The sequence below is a fragment of the Trematomus bernacchii genome, unplaced genomic scaffold (assembly GCF_902827165.1).
Source record: "Trematomus bernacchii unplaced genomic scaffold, fTreBer1.1, whole genome shotgun sequence".
NCBI lineage: Eukaryota > Metazoa > Chordata > Actinopteri > Perciformes > Nototheniidae > Trematomus > Trematomus bernacchii.
In genome coordinates, this window is record NW_022988043.1 from 21355745 (window position 1) to 21368835 (window position 13091).

General features: G+C 39.8%; 1 protein-coding gene across 2 annotated transcripts in view; it reads left to right on the forward strand.

The window, feature by feature from the left end:
* The first annotated feature begins 1780 nt into the window (after positions 1 to 1780).
* Positions 1781 to 13091, forward strand: part of LOC117472957 (centrosomal protein of 120 kDa) — a 37337-nt gene continuing 26026 nt past the window's right edge. For both annotated transcript variants that reach the window (XM_034118417.1, XM_034118418.1), the window contains exons 1-9: positions 1781 to 2005; positions 3883 to 4039; positions 4989 to 5103; positions 5187 to 5331; positions 6011 to 6159; positions 7151 to 7348; positions 7927 to 8151; positions 10613 to 10844; positions 12474 to 12645. In XM_034118417.1, coding sequence (XP_033974308.1) covers positions 1960 to 2005; positions 3883 to 4039; positions 4989 to 5103; positions 5187 to 5331; positions 6011 to 6159; positions 7151 to 7348; positions 7927 to 8151; positions 10613 to 10844; positions 12474 to 12645 — 1439 coding nt within the window. In that variant the 5' untranslated portion in view covers positions 1781 to 1959. The remainder of the gene's footprint in view (positions 2006 to 3882; positions 4040 to 4988; positions 5104 to 5186; positions 5332 to 6010; positions 6160 to 7150; positions 7349 to 7926; positions 8152 to 10612; positions 10845 to 12473; positions 12646 to 13091) is intronic.

Sequence of the window (13091 nt, forward strand, 5' to 3'; positions counted from 1 at the left end):
TTTATTTGTTACTGTTATATTAATGTTGTATGTTCATTTTTGTACTTAGGATAATAAAGATGATCTTAACCTTGAACTCGATTCATGACTTCATTTAATTATTAAAACCTTCAAATTAGGATGTCACACAGAACTGCAAATGCAAACAACAGAGACAGATTACTAATGTTCAGTCAATAAACTACAAAATGCTAGTGGTGAAACAATGTTAGTGCTGAATCAAATAAGCGAATCAAGAGCTACTGGTAGTTTCAGTAGTAATTGTGCAATGTCAGTTGCGTCTAACAATAGTAGTGATGAGACAAATTAAAGAGGAAAGAATGGTTGCTGGGGACAAGTGGAGATTAAAACCTTAATGGAAAGAAGAAAAATAATAACCTGACCCAGGTCTTCATAAAATAGCTTTGTATTAAAATGACATGGGGAAATAATTCAGATTGATCAGAAATAGCTTTATTGGCCAAATAAGTGTGTACACATACAAGGAGTTTGACTGTTTTTTCTAACTCTCAATGTACTTGCATATAAATAAACAACAGCTAAAAACAAGGACAACAAAGCTGAATGAAATAAACATAAACATTGACTACTATGTACAGATATTAATATATACAATTGTATCTATATATATATACACAATATATACAGTATAGCTGTCTGTCAGTCTGATATTTACTGTTCCTGTGTCTGGTACTTTTGCATACTTTATTTTGATTTAGATGTTGGAACTTTTCATTATTTTAGTAAATCATCATATAGCTAAATCAATAAATCAAATACACAATCCTTAGTTACATTGTTAGTTTGCCTCTCAATATGAGATATTGGTACACAAAGCAGTCAGTACATTTACTCTAATACCGAGGCTACTTAAGTACATATTCAAGGTACTTGTACTTTACTTGAGTATTTCCATTGTATACTACTTCCACTACATTTAGTTACTTTTTAGATTACAGTTTTTCATCCCCTTCCTGTCCAGTGAAAACCACGTATCTCCAAATGTTGATGTTGAATGTTTGTGATAAACTGAAGGATAAAGTGTTCCTTTATGTGTTGAGAAAATTCCCCTCCTTCTAAAGCCAAGTAAGGTGTTTAAAAAGCCTCTTGGATCAGCTGGAAAATGCATCGTCACAAAGCTGAAAACAGCTGTTTTTCGGAGGAATTCTTGAAAAGTTTACTTTTGAAAGATACGTGGACACAGGACAAAGACAAAGCTACAAATGATCTTATAGAATATGATGCATTGCTGCAGATTAAACTACCCAACGGGATATAAAGGAGGTAAACACATCAGTAGTAACATGCAACACATTAATGCAGCAGCAATATTAATAGAGAAACATCAGATATAATAGTAAAACACTGAAAGGGAACATTTTATTGCACCAGGAGCTATCTTGGGACTTTTACTGCGACAACGTTGACTTGCCTGTGAATAAAAAATAAACCATAGTGTTGGTGATCTACAGTGTTGTCATTCTTCTTTGAACAGCAAGACCGCTAACACCCTATTTTAACAATCTCACTCGCTGTAATTGACATAATTAATAGATAGTTTAGCTTCTCACCATAATTTGCTGTGGCCCACTGATGTTAACGATCGTAACTGAAAGGCTGCCTGCCAAACGTAAACATTCAGCCACGTGACTTGCAAACTCTTTGTTTACACAAGACGGATCCTTTCTAGCCATAACCGACCAGCAGGGGCGCCGAACCATGCGCCGAACAGGCAACCGTCTCCTTCATCACTTCCGCTTTTAAAACAAAATGGGTGGCGCCAAAGCTTGACAACAGAGCGGCTGTTTGCAGCCTTCAACGGACACTCTGCGTCCAAATAAACAAATGAAATCTCTGCTGTATTTAAATGTCATGCCCAAAAGTTGTTTTCTGACATAAGCGACAGTGTAAAGAGAAGTTTGGATAACTGCGTCCCGTGAAAGTTGTACAAATGTCATCATGTCGAAGACAGACCAACTTCTTATCGTTGTGTCCATCCTTGAAGGTAAGAACACAGTTATCTTCTTAAGTAACAATTTACAATATCAATTACCAGTGTGAGACAATAGTAAATGTGTGTTACTGTATACAACTTACTATTAATAATAATACAATATGTAGCATGTCCAACCTTAAGCATTGTCTCTGCTGTTTCGGTAAAACGCTCTAAGCTAGAGACTGTAATTTCTGTCAAAGCACCACATTCAGACCATTTATTACAGTAAAAGGACAAATCAGCCTAAAATCCAATCACTTACATATGATTTTAAAGTAAGTATCTTATGGTTTCGTGCCCACAAAACAGAACGTTTAAATACATCACCTTGGAGTTTGAGATACTAGGAGGGACATTGTTTTACTTTTACTGACATGTTAAAGACCAAACGATTAGTCGAATAAATTGCTAGTTAGTTGGAGCCTTAAACATTTTATTGCACATTTCCCAGTAGGGAAAGAGAAGCAACAATAATTTAGAGTAGATCGACTTGAGTATACTTTTTTCTTTAGATCTTTTTACGCATCTATTCGTCAAATAGGCTTTCAAAAGTAGAAACTCACTTAGGCTAAACACCTGAAGACTTATTCAATCAGGGTTGGGAGCTGTGCTTCATAAATGTATTACAATACATTTACTATTTACCTGTAAAAAATGTAATCAGTAATATAATCTAAGTATGACAATATAAAAGTAATCTAACCTGACAACTTTCTATCCCTTTTGTGTAACCTCAATATGAAATGCATCCCAGAAAAATGATATTATACAAATGCTGTGCCAAAGTGGCTGCTTACCAGATAATGCTGCGAGCCATCTCAGGAAGCTTTATGAGACCGAGTCATGACTGGTCATAATACATAAAGAAATCCAACTTTATTGTTTTTAGTGGCAAAATATCATCAAGGACTCATCTAAAGTTTAAATTCAGTCTGTTGATATGCCTCAAGTCTCAAGTAACACATTCCTGAGAGTTATTGTTAATGATAATTTGAGTTGGAGAGAAAATGTTGACTGGGGGAGTAGAACAATTCATAAATCAACTAGTATAATAAGGAGAGTGACTCATTTTGTCCCGTCAAACTGTCTTCTTATTCTTTTATCATAGTCAAATTCCTCCATACCTTTCATATAGTATGGGGAAGATCTTTCCCAAATTCTCTCCATAAAATTGTGTCCCTCCAGAAACGCTTCGTAAGGATTGCAACAAAGTCCCATATCTCCTCTGCTCCTTTATTTAACAGTCCTCAGATTTGTACAGTTTATGACATCAACGTTTATCAAATTTGTGTTTGTATTTACAAAATATACTCAGGAAAAGGGATCATCCCTCTGCACTTCAATACATACTTCAGAAAATGTCACAGTTTCATTTTTATGCAACACGCCACTCATCAAATCTCCACCCCCCTAAGTGTCTCATCTCAATGTACCATCCGTTTTAGGGAAAGATCTGGAATTGCCTTCCAACCATAACATATAGCTGTTCCTCGCTGCATTGCTTAAAAAAATACCTTCAAAAATTATTTGACCACTGTATGATGCCTGGTTTATATAGTGTTATTTTGTTAACATTTTTAGTATAGTATATGTATTTTTTTATTGAAATTAAGCAATTGTTGATATATTGATCTTTTGTTTTATATATAATTGTGATTTTTATCATTATTCAGGTAGAGGCTTTAAATAAGCCCAATGGGTTTTTTGCCTCTTCCTGCACTCGTCATTTGTTATCTGTTATGTTTGTGTATTGTGAAATTGTGCAAAACCATTAAAACCTTAACCTTAATGTATCTGGGTGGGTAATATTATGTTAGCAGTGTACAGCAGACACAGTAAAGTATGTATAAACTATAAAGAAAGTTAATATGTATTTTCCTACTCAGGTCGCCAATTCCCGAAGAGTCCCCGTCTCAGTCTGGTGGTGCAGGCGAGCTTCGATGGCGAGCAGCTGGCCACAGACCCGGCCGAGCACAGCGAGCAGCCGCACTTCAGCACGGAGCTCGCCTGGGAGCTCGACCGCAGGACGCTGCACCAGCACAGGTCTCACCTACCTACATGCTAGTTTACATTTTCACAACAACCATTTCTACCACACTCAACTGATTTTTCAATTGGGTGGCTGTGGCTCAGGGCGGGAAATAGGCTTCACTATCTAACAATTATCTCAGGGTCAGCATGATGAAGTGTCATTGGGCAAGTTGCTTCAGATTGCTTCCAAATTGTATTATTGTTAAATGACATGTACTGTAATGTCATGTTTGTTTTTACTAAGCTGATCAAATAATTCAACTATTGACATAGATTTATGTTTTGGTGTCAGCAGACTTTAAAGATTTTTCAGATTGAGAGTGACAAAAGGTTATCGACTCAAAGATTATTTTCATTATCAATGAATCTGCATTTTCCTTTTACTTAGTTAATTGATTGGTCTATACACCAATGTATATCACACTCCTACAGTTGTTTTAAGACAAGCAAAAGGAGAACATTGTTGTTACATTAGTTTGAAAAATAACCTAAATGATCAATCGATTATCAAAAACATGCAAAATAATTTCTTGTTTGATTCATTGATTAATCTACTGATTGTACCAACTTTGATTGCCTGCTGTTTATGTATGGTAATATGGTACAATCACTGTTGCTAGATGCTACAAATCCTACACGAAAATAATAATTTCACTCTGTATATTCTAATAATTACCATACAATTAATAATAATAATAATAGTCACCATTCAAAACAAAGTGCTAGTTAGTAGAACAAGATAATAAAGGGAGATGATCCCAAAAAGCAAGACGTAAAATAGGATGAACAGCTGATCACAAATAAATACTATCAGTTAGCAAAAAAGACACAAAATAAAATTACGTTTTCACGTTTTGAAATGATTGTAAACGTGTTAACCTTCTCTCTCCCTCTCTTGAGTTTGATATTGTAAAGATGCATAAACCCCAAACTGTGTAATGAAGCCTCTTCTGTCCCGCAGACTGCAGAGAACTCCCATCAAGCTCCAGTGTTTTGCCATCGACTCTGTAAGTAAGAAGAAAGAGAGCGTGGGCTACATCGTGCTGGACCTCCGCTCTGTACAGGAGGTCAAACAGGTGAACCTCTTCTCCTTCTCTCTTTGGGACATGTTACTATCAGTGATGAAAGTCACAATAAAGTAAACGTTTTGTTCTGTCAGGACCCTCGCTGGTATCCGTTGCTGAGCAGCAAATACACCAAACAGAGACCCGCCCTCTTCCTCAGCATGGCGCTGGAGAGCGACACCAAGCCCTCCGATCCCTCTCCTGATAGGTTCAAAGCCAAGAAAGCCCCGCCCCGACAAGGTCAGCTGTTCTGTTACATACAGCACATCTCCCCTAATTCAGAGCGCTTTAGCTGAATATCCAAATTGATAACAATTGATTGTTCCATTGTTTTGGGGATTCTGGCCAAGCTGTCTGTCTCTGTCTACAGATATACAGATATACAGATATACAGATATACAGATATACAGATATACAGATATACAGATACAGTATATAGTTGGCCAATAATGAAACAGACTAACTCAGCATCGTTTTTGAAACTGCAGTGCTTTTGCTCCTTTAGTACTACTAAAACCAAAAATATATATATTTTTCAAACTAACATAGATAGTAAGATAGATAGATTTATAGTTTATTGATCCCAATTTGGGAAATTCTTTCCTTTTGAAGCTAACAATGTTTCACTTTGGAAATAATCTTTGTAGTGAATGTGCTGTTAATGCTGCAACTTGGTACTTTCTCTTTAAACTCTCCGATGGTTCATGGTCACTGTGACCTTGCGACACACATTTACATAATTGGAGATATGCTAATTAAGACCATTTTACACCATAGGATAAAATAATGAACTTAGGATATTGTACAGGCATGGATGAAACTGTAATTTGATTGGTTGGTGGAGACATGCAGCCTTGAGGCTGTCATTCTAGTTGTTCTCGTCCTTCCTTGTAAATCATGTGCTGCTCTGCTCTGGTAGGTTCTCCTGCAGTAACTGCCATGCTGCCTGACAAGCTGGAGGCCACACTGATCCAAGACCAGGGCTACCATCAGGTGGGACCTGCAGATCACTGCGGTGACATGTTCGTCCTGTCCGTCACCGTGGCTTTTGCTACCAAACTAGAACAGGTAAGGACAGCACTTTGACCCCTGACCTCTGAGCTGTTATACTATTGTTTGTTTAGGCAAAATGAGGTTAAGTTCCCACGGGACAACAAATCCAGATAATGTAATTACAGAAAAATAGAGAAGCACTCCTTTTTCTGTGCCGGAAACTCTTTCTTGCTTGTTTTCGCTCGAACTTCTCTTTTCACGTATAAGAATAAAGTAAGCTGACGGATGCCTGCTGTTCTGTCTCTACTGTAGTGTGTTCTATAGGGTTTTGTGCACGTTAATGGTCTGCAAAGGCAGAAATCCCTGCGTTCCCTCCAGAGGGAGTTTCTCTCCCACACACTCCCCCCTTGCTGAGAAACCTCCCTTGGACTCCTTTGTTTACTTCAGTAATATAGTGACACCATGTAACACTATGTAACTCTTGCTATTGGCTAGCACTCCAACACATTGTGCATGAAATACTAAGGGGAGGTACATCTCTAAGCGTTTGACCAATCACAACAGAGCCAGCCTGCCAACCAATCAGAGCTAATCCTAACCTATCCCTAACAACAAGTTTCTTTTATATAATGTGTTGAAATTCACAGATTGATGATATTTTGAAAACGAAAGAACATCTCGGGTGGTAAATGTTGTTTAAACATTATTGTTTTAACTTTTCACCTCTGCCAGTCTGTCCTCCGTTGTGTCATGAAAGACACTGAAGACACAGACTCCAAATTACACCTCTTTAGTCATTTTAAGAAACAAAACACTTCTGACCTTCACCAGTGGGGAGTTTAGTGATGTATTTGATGTCTTAAAACTAAACGTGAAAATCTATTAAGCTAGTGTAAAGTTTGTAAACCACAGATCTTTTTTCAGGCATCTTACCAAAAACACGAAGGAACCAGACGTTGTAAAAAGCTAACCCATTTCTGGCTTTTAGGACTCATTCCTACACCCCTTTATCCCATAGTTTGAACCAACAAACACACTGAATGTGCTTTCCTGTTGTTTCCCACAGTTGATCCCCAGCACTCTGAAGCTGTCAGCAGAGGGATCGGGGTTCTTCTTCTACTACTCTTTACTGGGGAACGACATCACCAGCGAGCCCTTCCACAACCTGCTGAGCCCTGACTTCGAGCCGGAGCGCGCCTCTGTGCGCATCCGCAGCAGCAAACAGATCCTGCAGACCTTCCTGTCTCAGCAACCCCCTTTACAGGTGAGATTGAAATGTCAGATGAATCCGAATCCGAATCAAAATATGGTTTATTGCAAGGAAGTTGCATTGGTGTACGATGATGCATACATAAACAGTCAAATCAATTCATTGTAAAAAAGGTGCACATTTAAAACTACTATACAACAACTGTACAATTATATTTAAAATAAATAAGAAAAATGTTTGCAAAAATGATAAATTACACAAATAAACTAAGAACAATGAGAATATCGCAATTTACTCTTTTGAAATGATGTCCAATATATCAGAGTTTTAAAGAGGAGATATTATGCTAATTTCCATGTTCATATTTGTATTTTGTGCCTCTACTCTGTGACAAGTTTAAATGTTTTAATGTTAAAAAGGTGCTTTATTTTTCTCGTTCATAAACCTTTAACACACTGCAGGAAAGGGACAACCCCAAAAAGCAGAATAGGGCCCCTATACAAGAATCTATTAAAGAATCAGGGTCCCGGGCCCTTGGCCTTGGCTGTGGATGCAGCGTAGGAGATGGTGATGGAGGAGGTGAGATGATCCTGTTCCTGGCCATGTGTCATCATAACTTCCTGTCTCCTCAGGTGTACCTGTGCTGTGGGAATCACTCCCTGGGCAGCACAGACGTCTCTCTCTCGGCTCTCGCGGCTGTGTCTGTGGATCTGCAGAACAAGGCAGCGACGGTGGAGGGAGCGTTTATCCTCCAGCCTCCTAAACGTACCAAACAGGCGCTGCCGGCTCTGCCCCCCGACCTGCAGCCCACTGTGGGGGTGGCTGTCACCCTGAGGAGGGAGGATGTCACACCACAGGTACACAAACTCAGGCTATGTGGACTCACAGCAGGTATTCCAAGTGTTTTAAATGAAGTGAATTAATAAGGTCATTTAGTTTGACATGTCCCAATAGAGTGGTGAAGGAATGAGTCCTTAAACCAGGAACCGACCAGGAACATTTGAAGAGATCTCAGTGACTTAAAGAACGACTAAACAACAGCACCCTGAACATTAAGCCCCTTTAGCTTAGTGATGGTGAGGAGAAGTCATGTGACAGTAATGTCATTTGTTTGTGGCCAAACATTAGCTTTGGCGTGTGAACGTGTGAAGAAGAGTATCTGTACCTCATCTATGGTGAATTTCCCTCAACAGTCATTAAGGCCCCGGCTCCACGAGGACGAAAACGGGTTGAATCCGCATATTTCTCATGCGTATAGCCCTCTAAGCTCCACGACGCCGTAAGGGAAACGTAGAAACAGACCCCGCAAACGACAACGGGTCCAAAGGTGGATAGATCTGGGAACAGAGCGCTCTGGGGGGGTCCAACGGGGCCGTGGAGTCGCCTATACGGTCATTCGTTTTCATAGCCCCGCCTCTCCCTGCCTCTCCCCCGCGGGGTTGCTATCGTGCTCCAGTCGCTACTGACCATGCTACAGTTCTTTGTGCAACATCTACAGGAGCTCCTCCTTGAATTCAGATTATTTATCTTTATCTCGATATGGACATAAACGCGAGTGAAGTCTAATCTGACAGGACGGAGACACGCAGCTCCTGCCGCTGTGATGCAGCGGGAGCAAAACACACAGTTCAAGTCAGATCATCACCCTTAGCTATTTTAATTACCTCTCAAACTACCTAAACTAGTTATAAATATGTTCATTTTTACTGTCGGGTCACTCATTACAGGATCAGCTGCTGCATGAGACAGACACTGACGCTGTCAGAAGAGAGGAAAAAGAGATGTATTTGATGATTATATATCATTATATCGTCGTTATTCATTTGTTTTAAAGCTCAATAAATAACAATGAAGACCTTTGACCGGCACTTTTATAATTTTGTCCGGAAGATTTAAACTTTAACACACGTTGACCGGCGAAAAACTCTGCCCGGTTCTGTCGGCCCCCACCGCGGAGAATACACAGAAGTGCAGCCATGACAACCATTCTTCTTCGCTGCTTTTGTGGAGGAAGTTGCTGCTTTTGTGGAGGAAGTTACAGCGCCACGTACAGGCTCGGCATATGTACTGCAGCTTTTCCAGCGGTTGGATGTAAACGGAGCCGTCTCGTGGAGCTTGACACAATCCGGTGTATATTGCGTGTGGACGGAAGGTTTTTTGCGGTTGCATTTGCGTTACTCCGATGCGTTTTGCCGTATTTGTCCTCGTGGAGCCGGGGCCTTAGATAGAATCATTTATAGTTTGGGGTGTTTTTACACCACTACATTACAAGTACTTGAATGCAGAGTAACCTGTATATAGTCATTGTTTTCCCTTTGTGCAAACACAACAAAAAGTAACTGTGTAATCGGGTTAAACAGATAATGAATTTGACTTTTTTTTATTCGATAGTTTGACTATCTGATTGTTGCAATCTACTCAACTACCCAGTGACATTATTTGTTTAACTTTTAAACCCTACAGGAGTCTTTTATTGCAGAATCACAAACAAAATACCTTTTTAACCCTCCTGTTGTCTTTCATCAATCATAACTTTTTTGTTTTACATTCGATTGCATTAAGGCTTTATGATATCCTTCACAGTAGACATTTGAACATATACAATTGCTGATCACCACTTTCATTGAATTTTGGATGATTTAGTCAACTTTGTTCCCGGGCAAAAATGACCGCCATAAAGAAAAGGAATTAGTAACCATCAGATCACACACACACACACACACACACACACACACACACACACACACACACACACAACACACACACACACACACCACACACACACACACACACACACACACACACACACACACACACACCACACACACACACACACACACACACACACACACACACACACACACACACACACACACACACACACACACACACACACACACACACACACACACACAACTTGACACATTTCCCGCTCTTATGTGCCCATCCCCCCCACATGGATCACACCTGGCACACGCAATACATGTTCAGTGTCTATTCTTTGTATATTTACTGCAGTTCTTCATGTATACCAGTAGTCTGATACAATATTTACAGTTTGAAAGGGTGTTAAATGACATTTGGTGATGATTAATGGTTTTTGTGTTAATGTGATAGCAGTTAAAACAGGACCGGTCAAATTTGACCGCGAACACCAAAGTAAGGGGGGGAAACGAACACAATAGGAGGGTTAAGAAACACTCGTATTGGCTAGCCTTCCAACACATTAGTAAAGAATCTTTAAAGTGAGAATCTTTTCATATTTGTCAGTGCAGAAGGCTTTACTCTTCATCATATTTACTTCTCTCTTTCCTCCAGTCTTTAGGGAATAAAGAAGGAAGTGGACCTCCGACCCACTCCATCCCTCCTCCCTCTCTTCCTCCTGCTGCACAAAGGAGACCTCGAAGCTCCTCTCCGGTCCACAACCCTCCTGCCTCTCCTCCTCCTCGTCCTCCTTCTCTTCCTCCGCCGTCCTCTCATACAGAGAGCGAAGCAGAGAGTCTTCTGGAGGAGCTTCAACGCGGCAAAGAGCAGGCGGGACAGCTGGAAGGTAAGGCTGTAAATACCACTGAAGAAGTCACATCAAAGAATCATTTTGTAGCGACGATCACAGCAACAATTTAGCCGCTGGGTAGGTCTGTCTGACAAGCTTTATCCCTAAAAGAGAGCCAGAGTTCGTGAGTTTCAAGATTCAACGGCTTTATTGTCATAAAGTGTAATTTTGGCAATGAAAATCTTATCTACCAGACATAAATAACACATGAAACAATGAAAATAGTGCAAGAAGAAGCAGAAATACAAATAATAACCGCATACTTTCTATTAATTGTATAAAGTCAAAATAATATCCATAGCCTACATGAAGCAAAAATAAACAATTGTGTATCAGGGGTTCACAATGAATCTAAATGAAATCATAATCGTAATATGGGTTAGGGCAATATTCAAATAGCAGGAGGTGCCATATTTGGGGGGGCGGCAGTAGCTCAGTCTGTAGGGAATGGTTGGGGAACCGAAGGGTCGTCGGTTAAAGTCCTGATAGAAGCAAAAATACAGAGTGTGTTCTTGTAGCTGGAGAGGTGCCACTTCGCCTCCTGGGCACTGCTGAGGTGTCCTTGAGCAAGGCACCGAACCCTCAACTGATTCCCGGTGGTGTGTAATTGTAAAATAACACGAGTGAAAATACTGAATTCTTCCTCAAGGATTAATAAAAGTTTATCTTAATCTTAACCTTACAGGAAAATATATGGAAATATTATTTTTGAAATAAGGATTGTGGTTCTGCAAAGATATCACAGCCTAAAAATCATATTGTACTAAATAAAATATCTTTATCTGGTCAAATCCTCTTAAATAATCACATCATGATCATTTAAATATATTATTGAATGATCGTGAGAATGATGATGTGAAAATAGTCATTATTATTAATATTGTGAATCATATAGAAATTGCAATACCAGTCCAAAGAAAGGAATTTCTCGATGCCTTACATTTCCCCTCTCTGTGACAAACAAAACGCATGATTAAGGTGCAGGTATAATGAGTTACTCAGTGACACACACACACACACCCTAAATAACCAACAGAGTCCCAATATTAATTGTGGTGTAGTGATGACGTATTTTTGTTGGCAGACCCGCACCATGATGTTAGCATCACAAGGGGTGCCTTGACAAAAAACGATGTTTTTATTTATTGGTGGAATACGAAATATTGCAGAAATAAGCTCTGTGGCAAACACACCTTTATGACGTACAATTGTATTCAGCAGGATAATCTCCACATACTATATGGACACAACTTTGCGATTTTTGAAGTGTAAATGCAAAGTAAAAAGCTAACGTCCACACAATAACACATCACCACCACTTAGCTAAAGGCGGCTTATGTTCGGAGTTGATGGCGTTTAACAGTCTCATTTAGTCACTTGTTAGCTTCTGCTAAGCTATGAAGCATAGAAGCTTCCCCAGTGGGGTAAATAATTCCGTATTTTATTTCCTTATTTCAGGAATTTAACTTAAAACAAGTTCAAAATACTGTTGACTTAAAAACGAGGGAACCTGAAGACCTAAAATGCTAACTATTTCCAGGTTTTAGGACTCCTTCCTGCAACACTCTATAGCCCAAACCCATCCCTTGCCCCAACAAGTAACATTGAATTTGTTCATGTGCCCAGCGGCAGATTTGAAGGTTCAAGCTGGAGCTACAGCAGAAGGTGGAGCTTCATCCGTCAGCGTCTCTGCTCCCAAAGTGTCCATCCCCCCCTCCGCCCATCACTACTGCTTCTCTCTGGACCTCCGCAGCCTGGGACACCTGAGCCTCACACACCCCATCGCTGTCACACTCAGGTGAAAGACTTCATCCTAATCTCAGCTGTCTCCAGAGAACCTGTTTGGTATGATAACAGGTCACTTGTAAAACCTCCACAAATGTAAAGGAATGTCTGGTTTACATACGCTGATGCTCTTTAGTATGTTGGTATTTTTCCCTACTCGGCTGCCGTTGAGATCGATTCCTTTTTGGACGTTTTTCTTTGTTTTGAAAATTATATTTTTGCCTTTTTGAATGACATTAGGCGCTTTCACACCGCAGTACTTTTCCCACTTTAGTTCCGATATAGTTCAGAAATGTCGCGTTCACACCAAAAAGAGCCGGAACTAAAATGAGTTCATGAGAACCTTTTTACCCCCTTTTCCGTCCCTGCTAGAGAGCAGGTACTTCCGTGGGAGAAAAAGGTTCCTATGTCTGATTGGCTGGGCGGAATGCAAACCACGCCCCGTAAAACTCCCAAAAA